This window comes from Pogonomyrmex barbatus, unplaced genomic scaffold (assembly GCF_055798465.1).
Source record: "Pogonomyrmex barbatus isolate J1 unplaced genomic scaffold, ASM5579846v1 scaffold7, whole genome shotgun sequence".
Lineage (NCBI taxonomy): Eukaryota > Metazoa > Arthropoda > Insecta > Hymenoptera > Formicidae > Pogonomyrmex > Pogonomyrmex barbatus.
Genome location: NW_028297171.1, coordinates 9,322,539 through 9,342,471, shown reverse-complemented (window position 1 = coordinate 9,342,471; position 19,933 = coordinate 9,322,539). Strand labels below are relative to the sequence as shown.

At 42.6% G+C, this 19,933-nt stretch overlaps 2 protein-coding genes across 4 annotated transcripts; both read left to right on the top strand.

Moving 5' to 3' along the window:
- Nucleotides 1–15: 15 nt before the first annotated feature.
- On the top strand, nt 16–8,270 carry Sec24AB (Protein transport protein Sec24AB). Of its 2 annotated transcripts, none has more exons than XM_011649756.2 (15): nt 16–484; nt 1,049–1,212; nt 1,669–2,780; nt 2,881–3,036; nt 3,129–3,244; nt 3,447–3,549; nt 3,639–3,765; nt 3,857–3,966; nt 4,118–4,733; nt 4,927–5,256; nt 5,316–5,426; nt 5,545–5,717; nt 5,832–6,167; nt 6,279–6,382; nt 6,519–8,270. In XM_011649756.2, exons 2-15 carry the CDS (start codon nt 1,068–1,070, stop codon nt 6,631–6,633), a joined length of 3,654 nt encoding a protein of 1,217 aa, XP_011648058.2. In that variant the 5' UTR covers nt 16–484; nt 1,049–1,067; the 3' UTR covers nt 6,634–8,270. The 2 variants fall into 2 exon arrangements, with proteins under 2 accessions (XP_011648058.2, XP_011648055.2); XM_011649753.2 differs by having other exon boundaries at nt 3,636–3,765.
- Nucleotides 8,271–8,608: 338 nt separating this feature from the next.
- LOC105434131 (protein qui-1) lies at nt 8,609–19,915 on the top strand. 2 transcript variants are annotated; one of them, XM_011649751.2, is made up of 16 exons: nt 8,610–8,758; nt 11,058–12,260; nt 12,542–12,621; nt 12,718–12,840; nt 13,217–13,359; nt 13,457–13,617; nt 14,382–14,786; nt 15,154–15,911; nt 16,025–16,564; nt 16,642–16,882; nt 17,001–17,659; nt 17,765–18,071; nt 18,180–18,405; nt 18,586–19,298; nt 19,410–19,676; nt 19,791–19,915. In XM_011649751.2, exons 2-16 carry the CDS (start codon nt 12,152–12,154, stop codon nt 19,802–19,804), a joined length of 4,746 nt encoding a protein of 1,581 aa, XP_011648053.2. In that variant the 5' UTR covers nt 8,610–8,758; nt 11,058–12,151; the 3' UTR covers nt 19,805–19,915. The 2 variants fall into 2 exon arrangements, with proteins under 2 accessions (XP_088939293.1, XP_011648053.2); XM_089083167.1 differs by lacking the exons at nt 19,410–19,676; nt 19,791–19,915 and having other exon boundaries at nt 8,609–8,758; nt 18,539–18,757.
- Nucleotides 19,916–19,933: the final 18 nt, after the last annotated feature.

Genomic DNA, 19,933 nt, shown 5'->3' with positions numbered 1-19,933 from the left:
ATTCGCTCCTCGTTTAATCTCTTTCATATATTAAAAATTTTATCATGTTAATTGTACGCAGGAGCACATATTTAACAAGTTGTGTCCATTTCTACCAATGTAGCTTAATCTCAATTTAACTTTTCATTTTTTTTCTAAGGAATAAATAAAATCGAGATCGAAGTTAGCTAGGTATCGGTAAGAATGGACATTAATTGAAGTTTGATCGATGTCACGTCCGCCGAATCCTCGTGGATCGACGTCGACTTCGGTTGACCTGGCGTTTCGCGATGTTACTTGGTACCGTCACGTGCCACGATCCATGCCGTGGCGCAGCGGTCGTGCGAGCTGCCACGTAATGTTGTGCGTGCTGTACGTTCGTTCCATGAATCTCTGCTATTAACCCTTATCTCGCGGTGCTGCGTAGAGGTGAGCTGCAACGAGGGCAATGTGCGAATCTGCGTCGATCTGTTCTTAACTTACGGCGATTCACGTCATTGCGAAGGTAAGCGGGGCATTCGGGACCGTCCAGCCCATCCTCTGGGTTTTAACCTTCCGGCACACTGACAATGCGCTTTGACTTGGTCCAAACGTCAACTGCTGATCTATATCTACCTCTCTCCTTATAGATTATTAAGACGGTAATCGCCTCTGCGATAAGATCCGACGTGGCTAATTCTCTCGTGTTGATCTGCCTAACCTTAAATTCATTGCAACTTTTCTGCAACCTCTATGATATCTTTAAGCTTGTGAACTGCTGTCTGGACCTCTTAATTTGTAATTAACAATATATAACTCTTGTTATTGGCGCTGGGAAGAGTCCCGCTTAATTGAATTCTTTTTCTGTCGTTTTGTCACAAGAGTAATTACAATGGAAATTAAACATCTGATTTATCATATCATTATTATATACCTCATATTTTGAATATTAATTTTCAATATACTTGTCCATTTATTGTCCAGGCAATTTACTTATTTTGTTTTATACATGATATATATAGAGTTCAAAGTACATCTCATGTCTTTAATATGTTCTTGGGAATTTTCTGAATAATATATTTTATTTCAGTGATTGTTAAAGAATCAGAATGTCACAGTCAAGTGGTTACCAGTATCCACTATACGCAGAATCCAACAATCCCTTGAAGAATGATCTATCACCTATAGTGAACGGTCAACAAAATCCTGCATCTCAGCAGAATGGAATGCAGTCTCCTCAATTTAATCTAACTGGCAAGTCTTTTTTCATAAGAAGAAAAAAGAAATTAACATATATTAGTAATTTTTTTTATTAATTTTTTTTAGTTAATTTTTTTTATATGACGCATTTTTATTAATTTTGGCTTTTGTACGTGCATAATATGGCAATACATTTCAGATGATTAAAAATGAATTGGTATAATAATATTTTTCATCTCACTTTTCAATCTTGTATTTCCAAAAATGAAATTTTTGTATGAGAGCTGATAAAAAAAGCATTATGTATATTTATATTTTAATGTAAAATGACTTGTCGTTCACTTAAATGTATAAAATTTTGTATTATAAAAATAATAAATAATAGATTTATGTAAAAGGTATTCTGCAGATCAGAAAGACTACTAAATTTTATTTTTAAGTTCCTATTATTATAATGTTATGAATATTAATCTTGAAAGTTCTAAAAATTGAGATGATTAAAATGTGTAGGCACACCATCATCGCAATCGTCGCGTGACCCATCTAGGGAAACTTCTAGAGATCCATCGCCAACTCAATATCTTCACAATCAATATCGGCCTCAGCTGCCACGGCCGCCAATGCCACCAATAAACGGACCTCCGAGTTCAAATGTGTTGTCTCCATTACCTAGAACATCCTCTCAGCCTTATAGCCCTGTAAATCCTTATAATGCCCAAAGCCAATATACTGCTAGTACTCGTCAGAACATCGCAGTCAGTGCACCTTCAGCTGCCTTTGCATCTCAATCCAGTCAAGAAATTCATCGACCTATGATTCCCACAAATCAGATGCCTCCGCTGGCGAAAAATCTGACTTCAGTGTCACCGTCAACATTCGCGGATACCGTTAAACCAGATCCAGTTAAAGTAAACCAAAGTTATCAATGGGCAGCTAATCCGCCACCTACCAACATTCCGCAGAGTACTATAGGCGTTCCTGGAGTATCCGGTGGCATCAATAAGACTAGTCAAGTCTCAACAGATCAAACTGCGGAGAGTCAGATGTCCTTTACTAGAGTAAACAAAACCTCGGTGCACGATCAAGGATCTCCTATTACTCTACCCGCATCCAATATCAATCTACCTCCTTCGACCGTCACTCAACATTTGAATCAAAACAATTACGTACAGCAAGAACCAGTGGTTTCTAGCGTACAGCCTCCAAGGACTCAGAACATCCAAACACAATCGACAGTTGGTCCTTCCGAAAACTTAAGTAATCCACAATTCAAATACGGAAGTCAGCAGAATATGTTTAGTGCATCGTCAATGTCAAATTCTAGCACGCAGAATTTATTGTATGGTGCACAAGCTCCTAGCGTAGGTCCACGAAGTCCTCAGGATTATAGTCCTCAGCCTTTGAAGCCCCAACAAAATTTACTTACTGGCTACATGGATCCCACGGGTTTGGGAAATATTTCTCAAAGTCAGAACATACATCAAAATCTAGCTGGCCAGAGGAAATACCCGCAACAAGACACTGCCAATACCGCGATGATGCCGCCGCCGCCTTTGGGAGCTAACCAGTTACATGGCGCAAGATTACCGCCATCGGGAATGCCACCCCTTCCGGGACAAACGGTAATGGATCTAAAGATATAACAATTATATTACAATCAAATTTTACCTAATCTTTTCTTGAGAAAACAATATGTTTATTTTAATTAATTTTCATTTTTAGTACGATCCTCGTTCACAATATCCCAGTCCAATGATGAATGTCCCATTAGACTCTTCAAATAAAAGATATCCTAATATGTACCCCGACCAATTAAATCAATTAAATAATCAAATGAGTAATCTGAACGTTGCGCAAGGTGGCTTCAACAAATTATGGGTATTTATTTTTGTAAAATACTATACCATCGCAATCATATATGCAATTTATATATTTTACTTTTCTCAATATGTATTAATAATATTTTTTAGGGGATGGAATCGATAGATCTTTTACAGTGCCGAAATATATTACCGCCTGAAAAAGTCGAGCCACCAAAGATTAAATTACATCTGGAATTATTGGACAACGTAAATTGTAATCCTGAGTAAGTTTCCTTTTCTTTATATTTTCTTTATATTTTTCTTTTTATATTTAAAGAGGATTATAATTCTATCATAAGAGAATCAAAGTATTTAAAATATAAAAGATAATAGAAAAGATTGGAATTTAGAATTTTATTTTTCTAAAACCGTTTTATGAATATAGTTATGAATATAGTTTTTATCAGATATATGGAATAATTACAGCATATTCAGATGTACGTTGACAAAAGTCCCAGAATCGAATTCGCTTCTACAGAAATCAAGATTGCCATTTGGCGTACTGATACATCCTTTTAAGGATTTAAACGTGAGTGATATAACAAATAAATCTTGATAATTAAATGTACAAGTCTAAAATAAAAATTATAATGAAATTTTTATTATTTGTCACAGCAGCATTTGGCAGTGATTCAATGCAATACGATCGTGCGCTGTCGAGCTTGTCGAACGTATATCAATCCATTCGTATATTTCGTCGACATGAGAAGATGGAAATGCAATCTTTGTTTCAGACTAAATGAACGTAATAAACTGAAAAAACTAAAATACTAAAATTTGTTCATATCTATCGCTTAATATTGCATGGCAAATTATATATTTGCATTTTGTTATAGTTCCTGAAGAATTTCAATTCGATCCTGTGACGAAATCATATGGCGACCCATCGCGACGACCAGAAGTTAGAACTGGCACGATAGAATTTATTGCGCCTAGCGAATATATGGTTAATAAGTTTTTTAAATTATTATTTAATATATAATATTGAATAATTAATTGAAGTTTAGGATGTGTAATATTTATACATTTGTGAAATCTACATAGAAATGAGACTATCTCTTTTTCAGAAATTTAATCCTTGATATCATTAATTATAGGTCCGTCCACCTCAGCCCGCTGTCTATCTTTTTGTTATGGATGTTTCACGTCTTGCAGTGGAAAGCGGCTATTTACAAATTGTTTGCAACATTATCACCGATGAACTGTCGCGTCTGCCTGGCGATAGCCGCACCCAAGTCGGTTTTCTCGCTGTCGATTCCGCTCTGCACTTCTTCAGCATGCCCGATAATGTCTCGCAACCGCACGAGATGATCATGCTGGATATCGACGACGTATTTCTACCATGTCCGGAAAATCTAATTGTAAATCTGAAAGAACGCGAAGAGCTTGTCCGCGATCTTCTCGCGCAAATTCCTACCAAATTTTGCGGTAGTCATGATACCAACAATGCTCTCGGTGCCGGTCTTCAAGCCGCTCTCAAACTTCTTTCCGCTACTGGAGGACGTGTCACCGTTTTTCAGACATGTTTGCCTAATATCGGCCCAGGAGCCTTGCAACCAAGGGAGGATCCCAATACCAGAGTAAACAAAGACGTGCCGCATCTTAATCCTGCAACAGATTTTTACAAAAGATTTGCCTTGGATTGCAGCGGACAACAGATTGCTATTGACTTGTTCTTATTGAACAGTCAATACAGTGATCTGGCAACTTTATGTAAGTGAATCTATCTCGATTAGATACGATCATAATAAAACGATATATTACGCTGAATATTAAGCTGAAATTATAAATTTGCATATAATTTTTATAATTCCTTTTTCTTGTATAAGTATTTTTCTCATAAATATTGATAGATATTATATACGTATATACGTACTATTGTAATATCCGATTACTTATTTTGCAGCTTGCGTGTCGAAGTTTACGGGTGGCTGCATTTATCATCTGCCATTGTTTCGAGCGTCAAAATTACAAAATGTTGAAACTTTAGAAAGATTATTCCGTCGTTACTTGACGAGAAAGATTGGCTTCGAAGCAGTGATGCGACTTCGTTGTACTCGTGGTCTCAGTATTCACGCCTTCCACGGTAGCTTCTTCGTTCGATCAACTGATCTTCTATGCTTGCCAAATATTAATCCGGACGCTGGTTTCGGCATGCAAATCTCTATTGACGAAAATCTTTCTGATGTGCAGAGTGTGTGCTTCCAAGCATCTCTCCTTTACACCTCAAGCAAAGGTAATTGTTATCTTAACGTTTTTTTGTACATTTTATATTTTCGATATTTTTATTTAAAGGTGAACGGAGAATCAGAGTACACACTCTGTGCCTGCCTGTTGTGGCAAGTCTATCAGATGTATTGCACTCTGCGGATCAGCAATGTATAGTAGGATTGTTATCAAAAATGGGTAAGTTAAACTTTTACAGGTGCATGGTGTTTTGAGCGATAAATCCTTATAATAAAATTTTCATGATTAATATCTGATTAAATAAAATTAAGAAACATTCGTTGAAATATCTTTACAGCTGTTGATCGATCGCTTCAGTCATCTTTATCAGATGCTAGAGATGCATTAATAAACGTCGCTATCGATATTTTATCCGCGTACAAATTAGCACAATCTTCCTCTGGCGGGGGACTTGTTGCTCCAACAAGTTTAAAACTGTTACCATTGTACATCATCGCATTATTGAAAAGTGTAAGTTATCAATGACTTGTATATAGATTTATATTTATAGATTTATATTTATAGATTTATATTTTACACTTAGATACGTAGATCATCATTAATATCTTTGCTATGAATTTGCAGGTAGCGTTCAGATCTGGCACAAGCACGCGTTTGGATGACCGTGTGTTCGCTATGTTTCAATTGAAAACATTACCCTTGGCACAGTTGATACAGATGATTTATCCCGACTTGTATCCTGTTCACATACTTGACGACCGAAATGCAAAAGATATTGACGGCAAAGTCTGTCCACAACCGCCACGACTTAATCTCTCCGCGGAAAAACTCGACAGCCGAGGCGTCTTCCTTATGGACGCTGGTGATAAAATTTTCATTTTCATCGGCAAGAACGTCAATCCGATTTTCTGTACTAATGTGTTGGGAGTTTCGGCGTTTACATCTATTCCAGAAGAAATGGTGAGTGTTTTACTACTTTCCTCAGTTAAACATTTGTTGAGAACAATATGGATTATAATTTCTTATTCACTGATAAAAATCTTATTAATTTATATTAAATTTGTCTCGCAGTACGAACTACCGGACTTGGATACAGTAGAAAGCGAACGTTTGCGAAACTTTGTGTTTAGCTTGCAAGAGGAGAAACCATACTACGTATCTGTACAAGTTATTAGGTAAGCGAACTCTAATTGATAAATATAACAAGTGTTGATATTATTATTACAGATATTGATAAAGTTCAAATTGCCTTTATCTTCTGATGCTCATATGCTATTATCTCTCGATACATCTCAGTGAATTATTTTTCAGGGACGATAGCCATTTTAGGACGTTATTCGTCGAGCGATTGATAGAGGATCGATTCGAATCTGCTCTTAGTTACTACGAGTTTTTACAGCATCTCAAAACACAGGTGAAGGAGTGACCGAATTAAGGAATTCGTGCGTGAGATCAATTCCTGCCAGTGTTGAATTATCAGAGTATAAAACCATTATAAGACAAATGCGCAACTCTGAAATTGCGTGATCAGTTATAATTCATTAATTGAGCATGGGTCATTCGGGATATTTTGGGACATGTCACATGATTCAAATCTACTTATGCCATCTACTTATGCAGCAGTGACAGCCTTATCGAGAGACACTGACGCATTTAGATATGATAGATTGTAATTATTATTATTATTATTATTATTGATTATTTACTATCAATAACCTCAAAATATGGACTTGCGTTTTCGTTGCGCGTATCCGCTTGGGTTAGGTAATTTCTCCTCGTTTAATGAATGATACCCAATTTTTTATGGTTTTGTGTGTTATATCAACAATAATTTTAATCCGTGAGATTTATTTGTTCAGTAAGAAAAACTTTTTCACAATAGCAATAATTTGTTGAATAGTATCAGCATGACGAATACAGTTGATTTCCTCTTTATTCTGAGATCTTCTATTCTAAGATTCTCCTCCACTGTCCCCACTCTTATTCCATTAATATATATATATATATATATATATGTGTGTATGTATGTATATGTGGAATAGAAATCGTTGCTCGTTCTGTCTTTTATTCGCCTATTAACTAATCTACTCAAGATTATAGTATACAATATGAGTCATAGGAAAGCATCACGAGGAGAGAATCTTAATTTAGAGGAAAACAGCAGACTCGGAATGTAGAAAATCGACTATTTTTCATGACGGTTGTATAGAATATTTTTTTTTTAACTATGTTTCCCCGTTCTATATTCTTTCAATTTATGTACCATCGCAGTATCGTTATTATCGCAATACGCAAGTGTTCTTATCTCAAATACCATCTTTAAAAGAAAAAAATCGTGAAAGATATTAGTTATATGAATAATTATATGCAATAGAAACGGAATTAAATAAGTGCGATTTTGCATTTTGAGTATCAGTAATAATAAAATGAGGGCGTTCGTAGACTGCGTATCGCCAAACGAAAGTGTTCCGCGGTGATAACTGCGCGACGTACTCACTTGTAATTTAATCATCTGCAGACAACAAAGCAAACAAGAGAGCAGAGACGAAACTCATGAAAAATTATATTATCAGTCGCTATGTCATTCCTTAAACGATGACATCTTGTTAATTTGTATTGTAAAATTAGGCTTTCCAGCGAGTGAAGTCGTAATAACAATTTCGACGAACGTTGCAATTGAAATATTGTTGCAATTGAATTAATGAAATAATTGTAAAGAGAGAATAGAAAGGGATAGGGGATGGATTGAGAACGATTTCGCGCCAATGTAAAATATCAATCGATTATCGAAGTGTATAGATTCGATTATAAAGGACTCTATAACAAAATAAATAATGGCGAAAAATAGCACTAGCTAAAGTGTTATGAGAAATAAAACAAATGGATATTGTAAAATAATCGTACTGCTCGTACTTTGTCATGCTGCCAAACGGGGTTCTCCGGCGTTAATTCTTTTCTCATCAATTTACGATCCGCCGAAGGCATGAACAGCGTGTATGATGATTTAGTCTATTATTTAATAATTATATATAGATATATAATTATACGGGAAGTAATTGTATACATCTCCGTTGTTAGATCCTTTAATGATTCCCTACCCGTGTGTGTACCGTTCGATTTTTATAAACTGTATGTTACAAAAATGCCTCGATCTTTAGTCCGCCGTCCATTTTTGATTAATGTCAAAGTTTCTCTGATGTATCGTAAAACAAAATCATGGTTTTATTTTAGTTTTTTATATATATATATATATATATAGACATTCGAGGGCATATATGAATACAGGGAGCATTTGGTATTATAATAGATGCAAATCTGTATCGATATAGATACAGTCGACGTATCGTAACTACCCCCTACTCCAGCTGGACGGTATCGGCGTCAGCGTCAGCGTCGGCGTCGGCGCCGCCGTCGATGTTGGGAGCGACGGCGTCGGCGCTGGGCGTACGGCGCTCCGGAGGCGTCGGCCGTTTGACTGCGTTATCAGTAGTGGTGCCGTCGTCCGCGTGAGCAGGTAAAGGCCTTCGTCCCGATAACTGCTCGACGACCTGGTAAGCCTTGTTTTGACTGGATCCCCTCCCCTTTTTTTTTTCGAGTCCTGCATCGACCGGGCGGACGGACGGCGCGAGATCCGCACCGCGATTTTTCCATCCCTCCTCCGGGCATCCCCCGCGGGTGGCGGCAGCCTCTCGTTGATGGTCGATTGTGGCTGATAAAGCGTAGAATAGAATTTTCACCGAGATTCAAATAGAATTAGCTCGTGGGAGGAGAAAGAGGAAGGGAAGAGGAAGAATGGATTTTGGGAGGAAGGAAACGTGACGTCTTATGTTTAATAAATTCGTATTTTGGGAATGCGAGTTACGTTTCCCGGTTCGACGGAACGTTTTGCCGATAACCGACTCCGATTTATCGGCTGGAATATATCCGAGTAATCTTCTCGTTCGTTACGATCTCGATTAATAGAGGCGAATTAATTCGGCGAAAGATGGAGGCGATGATAATTACATAGCTGCTCCGTACATATGGAATGATCCAAACAATAACAGTTTGACAAATTATCTATGGACCATCAAATTTATTCATGTCTTTTTTTTATACACATGTTCCCTTTTCAAATTTCCTCTTTTTTCTTTACTTGTTGACTGACAAGTGCTAATTAAAGAGTTACTTTTTCCTAAAAAAAAAAAAAAAAAAAAAAAAAACTGATTGCAAATCGGTGGCATTTGCCGAGAAAATTCTATACCACACGGTTCAGGTGTCAAATGTAAAACTTTGTAAACAAATACACGGATGCACGAGCGTTGGCGGAAGGTTAATTGGTTAGCTCCGGATAGAACTATGTTTAGCAAGAATCCTCTAGGAGATGGTATTCTTCTATTTTTATCGCGTTATCGTCGCCTCTCTCTCGCGTCGCGGATATTCTCTCTATTTTCGTAATAGCGATATCAATCCCCACGGTCATTTTCGGTTCAACTGCTACCCCTGTACACTCCGCTTCATTATTACGGAGAGAAAGAGAGAAAGGAAGGGATTATCGAAATCCTTTTTCGATATCATCTCGCAATCAATGTTTCACGAACTCGTGTAATTTATCCGTAATAAACCTGGACCTGTCTCCCGCCAAAGCTGATTCGCACGGTTGACCTAACGACGACGCGATAATTGCACTCGACACTCGGGCGGCGTGAAGCGTGTTTGCCGTGTCCGTCGAGTGCCCAGAACGGCAAATATTTGCGAACGTACATTTGCGTACATCTCATATCCTCCTCCCCTTCAACCCCTCCCCCCCTCTTCTGCCTCCTGAGAGATCCGCGAAAATTACATCCAGAGAAACGCAACTAGATTTCGTCGATGCGATCTCGTGAACTCTACGAATTAAACATCTCACCCTCTATAGATCATGACGTAAATATTCAAAGATCCTTCGCGTCCGGTGGACGTCGAGTGGAAATCCATATCGCAGTGTGCGATCTCTCCCTTCTCTCTCTCTCTCTCTCTCTCTCTCTCTCTCTCTCTCTCTCTCTCTCTCTCCTTGACCATCTCGGCGCGTCGCGTCGGGTCTCTGTAATTATACGATCGTTATTAATTAATCTCGGCCGCCCGATCAACTCCCCCAATTCTGAAGGACGCATGAGTACAATTCCGATCGCGCGATGCCGCACTCCGGGTCGCTTTGTGCTCTTATCTCAACGACTGAATTCTATGCGTTGATTGACACTCGAATTTCTATCGCGAGTTCGCGCGCGAAGAGAGATTCCGAGATTCTCCGTGTCTCTGTCACGGAAAATAATAGCGATGATGTCGGGTAGTAACGTCGCGGAGCGTCGAACAACAGCCACGTGTTGGGGTGGGTCAAAAGTTCACTCCGAGCTGCGATACACGCGCGCGCTTGCGTTATTACGTATTTTGCGTATTTGCGGGACGCGATAGAAAATTTCAGACGGTTGACAAACAACAACCCTTATAACGCGCGGCAAACCGCACCACGCTCGCGCCGCGCCGCGCCGCGCCGCGTTGGGGCGGAAGGAAAAAAGAAATAGCGGGAGATCGATACGCACATCGTGAAACCCCTTAAAACGCTTCGCATCCTTCTCGTGCGTAAAACGCGCGGGCACGCAAAAGTCGTCGTCGTCGTTGTCGTCATCGCCGGGATCGATCGTCGGCAGCTTTCTTTCGTGAATGCCGGCGCGTGCCCGGGCGCGCGAAAAGAGAGTCCCGCCGGAAATCTCTCAGCTTCCTCGACGGGCCGGAAGAGCGGGAGGGGAAAAAAAATCACGCCAAATCATCCTCGCGCGTCTCTGAAAACGTCAAATCCACCCCTATGGAATCTGTGTTTCCATGTTTTTCCAGAGGGTCCTCGCCCCGCTCGGGCGTAAAATGGGAACGTAAGAACGCGCGCGGCACAACACACAAGGGCCTTGAATACCTCACCCTCAAGCCCGTCGACACTAACATCCCCCGCCGCCGTCACATCCGCCCATCCCCGGCGCTTAGCGGGCAACGACCAAATGAGCACGCTCGGGATAAGTACAAACTGAGTAAAGCGAGAAGGAGAAGGAGGACGACATCGGCATCGGCCGATAAAATCGCCGGTTTCCGATCGATCCATGTTACTTGGCGATCGATGGAATGGGATCACGGGCGTACGCGTGGACGCCGCCTAATCGCAATTGACGGATCGATGTAACGCTCGTTGCACTCGCAGGCGAAGACAATCGTAGTTGTTTAATTAGTTACCGAATTAAGATAAATATAGATATATGTGAGAACAGATATATATATATATATATACATAAATATAGATAAAAAGAATCACACTCTCTCTATATATATATATATATATATATTATTTGTTGAGAGCATCAATTATTGTATATTATATATATATATATATATATATATATATATAAATTGATCGCCGGATCGATCAAGTATATCGGTAACATGTGTACCTTGAAACCGGGCAATAACTGAAAGAATCAGAAAGATCGCAAGGGAGAGATATCCGTGCCCGGGAGATATAGACGACTTCGAAACGGAGTCGCGTCCGGAGGTCCAAATCTCGAAAGATCTAAAATAATAAGATATCACGATATAATTTTAAGGCACTCGCGATCCCGTGTACGACGACAGGGAGGATCGGGGTGAGTTTACAGTAATTCAAACGTCCGAAGGAAGAAAGATATAGAGTTAAATATTTGAAGAAATATATATATATATACATGTATGTAGCGTTTTTTTTTTTTGAGAAAAGTACAGATCCTTAAAATTAATCATAATCAGCGAAACCTGGAGATATCCGATGATATAACGCTACGAGAAAGAAATATTCCGGAGGCACGAAAAAAACGATTCGCCCAAAGCGGCGTTAAACGCGCAAGAATCTGCATAAGAGCGATGACCGTCGCTTAACGTCTTCAAACTTGCGAAACTTCCTCGTAAACATGAATCTCGAGGTGGAATTGATCGCGGGGGTTATCAAAGGCAGCCCACCCCCCGCTCATCTGCCGGCGCCGAGGCTTATCAAGATATTCATCGCCGGCGAGAGGGATGGTAAGTCGAATGATCTCCGGGATTTCCGCGAATCTCTCGTGGGACGCGGACGTGTTTAGCCTCGGTTTAGCTCGCGTTTCATTCGCGACGGATTTACTGGAATCCAATAGATGCATATCTCCCATTAAATTTCGTGTATTAAATGAGATTCAATCTCTGTAACGTCACGCGCAACATGAGGCAACACGTAGGTGTAGAGAACGAGGGAGAGATGGGCCGATAAGTAGGGAGCTTCTATTAACGTGAAATCGAATTTCACATTTGGCAATTTCCCCGGCTAGACTTCCCGGAGGAGCGCAAACAGCTGCTGGAGATGGTCGGCCCGGAGCTGCAATCAATCTACGACGATATGGGAATCGAGGTCAGTATAGAACGATGTCGTTTATTTTGACGTTCAAATCGAACCGCCCCGCTTTCCACCCCCTGAGACCGCTCGTCCCTTTTTGCCCTTGCGTAGGTGCTTCTGGTGGACATGCAGTACGGCACCAGCGAGGATCCGGATGCCGATCCGCGGCTGGCGGAGTACTTTCTGGAAGAGATAAGCGCGTCTCACCGGCATTCCAGGGGATGCTTTCTTCTGGTGAGAAATATATAACGTTATATCGATCGCCGTCTATATCGCTACATTTATCTTTCATCGCTGCGTAGAGCTAAGAATTACTCGCGACACACTGTCGTAAAATATTCTAACGGGGTGGCATTCCAGCACCGTCATACGATTATCACCGTAATATCGCCCCCACCCCCCTACCACACCCCTCTTCACCCCTCGACTCGCTCTGGTTTTATTACATCTTACGCGTACACCCGCCGTTCTTGCGTGTCACGTCTCGTCGCTCTTTTCTTTACACTTCCCTCCATTTACACACGTACACCCCACCCCCTACCTTTTCCTGCCCCAAGTAAGCCCGAGATGCAAAGGAGTGACTCGTTTCTCCATTTGTTATCCTTTTCAGCTGTTGACGGGAACAAATTATACCGTAGGGTGGGTACCGACGGAATTGAAAGAGGCTACCTACCAAACGCTTCTCGCGCACTGCGCCCTCCTTAAAGATCATTACGAGCACAACGGGCACTCTTATGTTTTAAATGCAAATAGGTAACGCTGAATGTTCAGAAATCTCTCCTCCTACTATCCCCTTTCCTCCCCCTTTTTTTCGCATCCCTTTCTGAGCCGTCGTATTGTTGTGAGATAGCGTGGAGACCGCACAGCGGGAATGGCAAAGGGAACGGGAACCGAAGTTGCGTCAGGCGCTGAGGACCGCCGCGGAACGGGCGGTCGCGGAGCAACCGGACGACCTGGAATTGAGATACATCCTGAAGAGCACGGCTGAACGACAACTCGAACACGGCCTAAGTGAGTAGAAAGTTTCGAGTAGATGTGAGTAGATCCTACGATCGTCGAGATATATGAAATGTCCGCGAAAGCGATCCTAGGCTGTTGATATTCCATGTGTGTGTGTGTGTGTGTGTGTGTGTGTGTGTGTGTGTGTGTGTGTGTGTGTGTGTGTGTGTGTGTGTGTGTGTTCGCGCGCGTCATACTTTTGCAGGATCTTAAATAAATAACCGAACGATACCGCCACTCTGCCGCTGTCAATATTTGATTCGACACTCGTGCCGATGGCGTGCCGTATTTCAGAAACGAAATGTCGTACCTATCGAAGCTTTTCTTCTCCAAAAATAGGAGATCCTGACCTTCTAGGTCAAGTGTCGCGCGCGCCATTTAAATTATTCCCTTGTCAAACGCTCAACGATCGTTCGCCGCGCGCCGACTCTGCGTTCTCCACGTTACGAGGGGCTTTTACGCGGAGACTAGAAAATTGGACCGCTTTGTACCGCGTTTTGCGCCGCGCTAATTCGTTTTCCAGCCAGAAAATTTAATTGGTGCTCGAGTTATTTTTAGTTAGTCGCGCTGAAAACTTTACGAGAAATCTCTTCAACGTAAAGAGATTAAAATCTCGGCACGAGAACTCACTTATTCCTGAACGTTCTTGAACGTTCATGACAGAGGCGCTTTAAAGACCTTTCGCGAAGTTCTTTCGTTACGCAGGTATAAGCGAGACACGTGTAGCGATACTAATAATTCATCAGCGGTATAATCATCGTTGGAATCGTTCCTAGATCTAGATCAGCAGGGCTTGGGAATAATGGCCGTGATTCGCGAGTGGACGGGCGACGACGCGCAAAGATCTACGGCCGCCGCCGAGGAGCTGAAGAATCGCATCCAGACTACTCTGCCCCACGAAAACGTCGTGCATTTGCACGTGGAATATCGTGACGGCGGCATCGACGCCGACTGCGACGCTCACGACGAATATCTCGGAAAATTTCGGGAATTGATACTGGACAGACTGCAGCAGCTGGTGAACGCTTCCGTCGAGCTTGATCCGGAGATCAAAAGCCGCAAGAAAATGGTACAGGAAGTCTACGCTGAGAGTTTGGCGCATCTCGCCATTCTTCGCGAAATGCCATTGGCCGACAAAGACGACGAGACCGTGGAGCGAGTTAAACAACTTATCCTTGCAGGTATATTGTTTACTTTTGAGACAATAGAGCGGCGTAAAGGTATATTACGCAGTTGGATTACGTGTAAATCTATTACATGCTTCAATTGTTTGAATTGGCAGAGATAGCCGCCCCGGATAATCGAGAAATTTAAATTTGTACCTTAGTGATATTTTTCTTACGGAAAGAAGGGGAGGAGATCTTCGATAGCAATTTGATCATTGATTTATTAAAGGGGAAAGATGTAGCTGCTACGCTTTCAAGCTCGTTAAAAATAACGACACGTGGTTGGCGACATAAATAATTATCTTGAATTTATATATAAACGCAAAAGAATCATCATAGATGAGATCCCGGTTTTCCATTTCTCTTTTATGTAAATCTATAGGCAAGGAACGTAAGCACGGACCGATTCTAATCTACGGGCCCAAATCCTCCGGGAAGTCCTCTATTCTCGCGCGCGTCTATCGAGATTCGCCCGACTGGCTCGCGGCACCAACCCTTCGTATCGTCCGACTGTGCACCTCGACACCCCGATCCGCCTATAGTCTGGAACTCCTTCGCATCCTCTGTCAGCACGTCGGCTTCCTTTGCGGAGACAACGACGGCAATCTGCCGCGCGACGCCTCCTTCGATCCGCTCTACCTCAACAATTGGTTCGGTCTCATTATGCGCCGCTTAGAGGAGCATCCCCTTTCGGATCAGTTGGTTATACTTCTCGACGACCTTCATCGCTTCCATCCCCTCGAATGCGACATCGTCGCCGCCCTGTCCTGGCTGCCGCTCAACCTTCCCGCGGGCGTTCACTTCGTCATCGCCTCCTCGCTTCCGCCCGAGGGAATGCGCCTCACGCCACTTCAGAAGGACCGTCTACGTAGCCCCGACATTCTCATCGATCTTTCCGGGCATGTGTGCGTGACGCCAGGCGTCGACGCGGTCCTGGAGCACTTGGAGGACCTCGTCGGGCTCGGCGCGGCTAATCGGGTCGCCTCGATTCTCGCTTGCACCGAGTACGGCTTGTCGGAGACAGAGATACTTGAATTGATTATGCCCACGGGAGGAGAGGAACCTTTGCTCTTGGAGGAGAATCAATTTAACTTTGCGACTTGGTGCTTAGTCAGAAGGACGTTTGCATCGTGGCTCAAAGTAAGTGATTAAACCCGCAGATCTGAATACGATTTGGGTCAACAGTCAACTTTATATCATTCACGTTACATTTCATTATTATAAAATTTCGTTTGTTTTATGAAATATTTCAGATACGAGTGATGAGCGGCCGACTGATGTTCTCCTGGCGTGGCCAATTTCGCGAAGTCGTGCTCAGAAAATATCTCGCTAATCAAGACGTTTCTCGCGGCTATCACGCGGAGTTGGCCGGTCTCTTTTTCTCCGAGGAGACTGACGATAGTACCGATAAGTCGCCGGAAAATCCGACGGAATCTTCGGTCCCCGTTAAGGAAACGCCGTTTCAAAGCGCGCCGCAAACGCAAGATATCACGTATACACTTCGACACGTCGAAGAAGCATGGCTGCATCTCCTGCGCGCTTCCGACGTCGACAAGCTGAAGAAATTCGCCGTCTGCTCGTTTGACTTCCTTCTCGCGGGTGTCCAGATGATCTCCGTAAGCTACTTACGATGCGTCCTAGAGCACGCCAGGCGATATCTTCTCGAGCGCGACCTGGAGCTCGTGTATTACGCCGTGAGAAAATCCAGCGACGTCCTTACCAGAGATCCGCTTCAACTCGCGGCGCAGCTCATCTGCTGGTTAAGGCCGGTTGCCGAAGACGGCGGAGATCTTGTAGGTCTTTCCTTTTCATTTCCTATTCTAATAAAAAATCCATAATTGAAAAAATCTTATTCGATCGCTTTATCAAGGTGAGTAAAATGGTTACGTCGGCTATGGCTTGGTGCGATGGTTACACCGCGCCTTTGCTGGTGCCCTTGAACGGATGGCTACAACCACCTCTGCCATTGCAAATCCGAGCGCTTACGTGTCCTCAGGGTGTTAAATTGATCGAAGCGGCACCGTCCGGTCAGCACGTCGTCGTCGTGCCACCGCAGGGAGACGCTCAGTTATGGCACGTAATGTCCGGTCAGCTCGTTCATACGTTCAAAGGTAAGAGAAAAGTTTAACAGTTGATGGATTCAACACAATTTTTTTTTCTATATTGTTATTAACAATAGTCCCTCAATAATGTCTATCAATAAACATCATTTTTTTTTCCTCATATCAGGACACACCAGTTCGATTACGTGTTTAGCTGTCACCCATCAATCGCAGTATCTGCTGACTGGCTCCGAGGATACGTCCATTATCGTCTGGGACATGAAGGATCTAGTAATGAAACGTCGAATTTGCGAGCACATCGCGCCGATCCTCACTTTAATCCCGGCACTCAACAACTCTGTTATCGTGAGCGGCGGTGAGGACTCCAGAATTATCGCTACCAGCTTGCTCACTGGCGAAGTCCTGATGAAAGTCGATCATCATCGAGGTCCCGTCACCACTATTAAAGTCGATTCCGCTGGAGAAGTTTTGATTTCCGGTTCGGCCGACGGCACTGTATGCCTTTGGTCTCTAGAAAGCTTCAGTCTCCTCAACAGTATTGCTCTTCCTTCTCCGGTGTCCATGCTAGATGTGTCTGCAGATTCAGTTTTTCTTCTAGTCGCTTGCGAAGACGAGAAGCTTTACCTGAGATCTTTGGCAACGGGAACGGAGATTCACACGCTTAGGGGACATCAGGGACCAGTTAAAAGTCTTTGCCTGGCGAAAGATTGTAGAAGAGCTATCACTGGCAGTGTCGAAGGCAGAGTATCGGTATTTGATATGCATAGTGGAAAGTTGATCAAGCTTTTGCCCGCTAATCCATCGACAAGCGTCACTTCGGTCAAGGTAATTAAATTCAAAATTACAATACATCACTTTTTCTCATTTGCCCTCTGTTTCTCATATCCTATTTAAATTATCCTATTGTATTTCTCTTTTTATTTCTCGCAGGTAACCGAGAAGGATGATTTTTTGATAACTGGCGGAGGATGTCGCGTGACCTATTGGAGTTTCCGCAGTGAAGAACCACCACCGAAACCACAGAAACCCGGGAAACAGTCTTCTTTGCAACCCCATACCGCTCCGATATCTTGCTTGGACATCTCCAGGGATGGCGCCATGGCAGTCACTGGTGGTGTCGATTCTTTAGTCAATTTATGGCAACTCAACACTCATGAATTGTTATCTACTCTGGAAGGGCACTTTGCCAGTATCACTTGTGTCGCATTTTCCGCATCAGGACTTTTTGTCGCATCTGGTACGCAAATTTATAACATTTTTCTAATTGATTTTAACTTTCTATAATCTTACTACGTAGCTGTATTAAATGAGAACATAAGCACGTCTATACATAAAAATTCTTCAGGCTCCGAGGACAAAACGGTACGTGTGTGGGGTTTGACTCTGGGACTTGTCGTATCTACATTTAGGCATCAGGCTCCAGTAACTGCTGTTATTGCTATGTTGGATGGAAGAAGAGTGGTCAGTTCAGACCGAGCTGGCACTATCAGAGTTTGGGCAGCGGAAAGTGGCACGCTGATTCAATCTGTTTGCGGACCCGGACGATGTTTTGCTGTTGCGTCCGACATGAGGTGAGAAAGGATTTGTAATAGCCCAGCTTCTCTGTGCCAGTAAATTTCTCTGTGCCAGATCTTTGTTACCTTGCTCTTCTATTCAGACACACTCCTCGCATTTCTATCTTCGAACTTTGATTGCTATTTCAAGACCCATTCGTACTAACGCCTCCCAGTTCAACCAATCCATCACTCCAGATACGCGGTATGCGGATCTGGTGATAACCAGGTGCGCATAATCAGTCTGGGCGTCGGTCCTGAAGAGAAGCATCAGGTATCACACTCGCAGGATATCACGTGCCTAGTATCAACGCCTGATTCTCAGTACCTGATCACCGGGTCCCGCGATATGAGTCTGAAGGTGTGGCAGTTGGTCGGCGGCAAACTGTCCCAGGCGTTGGTCGGCCACACCGACCATGTAACTTGCGTGGCAGTCGCGGTGCTTGACAAATCCATAGTGGTATCCGGCTCCCGAGACGCCAATCTGATTGTTTGGGATATCAACACCGGTGCTGATTTGCATACTCTCGTGGGTCATCTGGGTTACGTGACTTGCGTACGTCTCTCCGGCGATGGCACCCTGGCCGTTTCCGGAAGTGAAGACAAAAGCCTCATCGTCTGGGATACCAAAAAAGGCACTTCGCTCAGTACCATCATGCTACACGTACCAATTTTAGGAGTCGAAATATCTACCGATTGTTCAAGGATGGCGGTACATTTATTGGAGCATAGATGCATGCCTATTCTGTGTCTGCACAATACTCCCGCGCAATACGTCAAATTGCCATCATACGTGGCGCCGCGGGATCTGAGACCACCGGGACCGAAGCGACCTGCCAAGAGGTTGCTGAAGAAAGAGGTGTCTTTAGATACTTACACCTGGCAGCGAAAATATGGACATCTTACATCAGGTTAGCATTTTTATATAATTTTGATTTCAGGATTATAATTAATTCCTTGTTATTATTCCTTGTTATGAAAAGGATTGAAATGTCTTGATATTTTTTTGTATTTATCCGCAGGTATTATATCATCGAGTATTGAAGAACGAATGAAACGTCGTTTTAGCGTGAGTGCATCAATGGAAGAGATTAGTCAGGCAGGTTTAGCCGGTTCTCAACCTGGCCTAGGTCCTGAACAGGCCGCTTTAGCACAATCTCAACATTTCGATCAATTGGAGGCACTTTGGAACAAGCAATCACCGCCGCCAAGACCACGTGGCCTAGTTCGGACATTAACGAAGCAGAGCTCGCTTCAGGCTACTCGAATATCGGACTCTGAAGAGGAAGGTAAGTGTCTATGATATATTTTTCTACATCAATCTGTTTAAACAGACTATTGTCTATTTTTTACTGTAAAACATACAAAGCTAAAGTTAAAAATAACAGAATATTACATTGCAGATGGACCGGATTAAATGGCGGAATACTTTCGATCGACAACCTTCGATTGATTGTCGAATATATTTAAGCTACAAAATATCCTTCCATGTCATTTGATGCAATAAATAAAGAGATATCAAAGGTAACTAGAGATATCAAAGGTA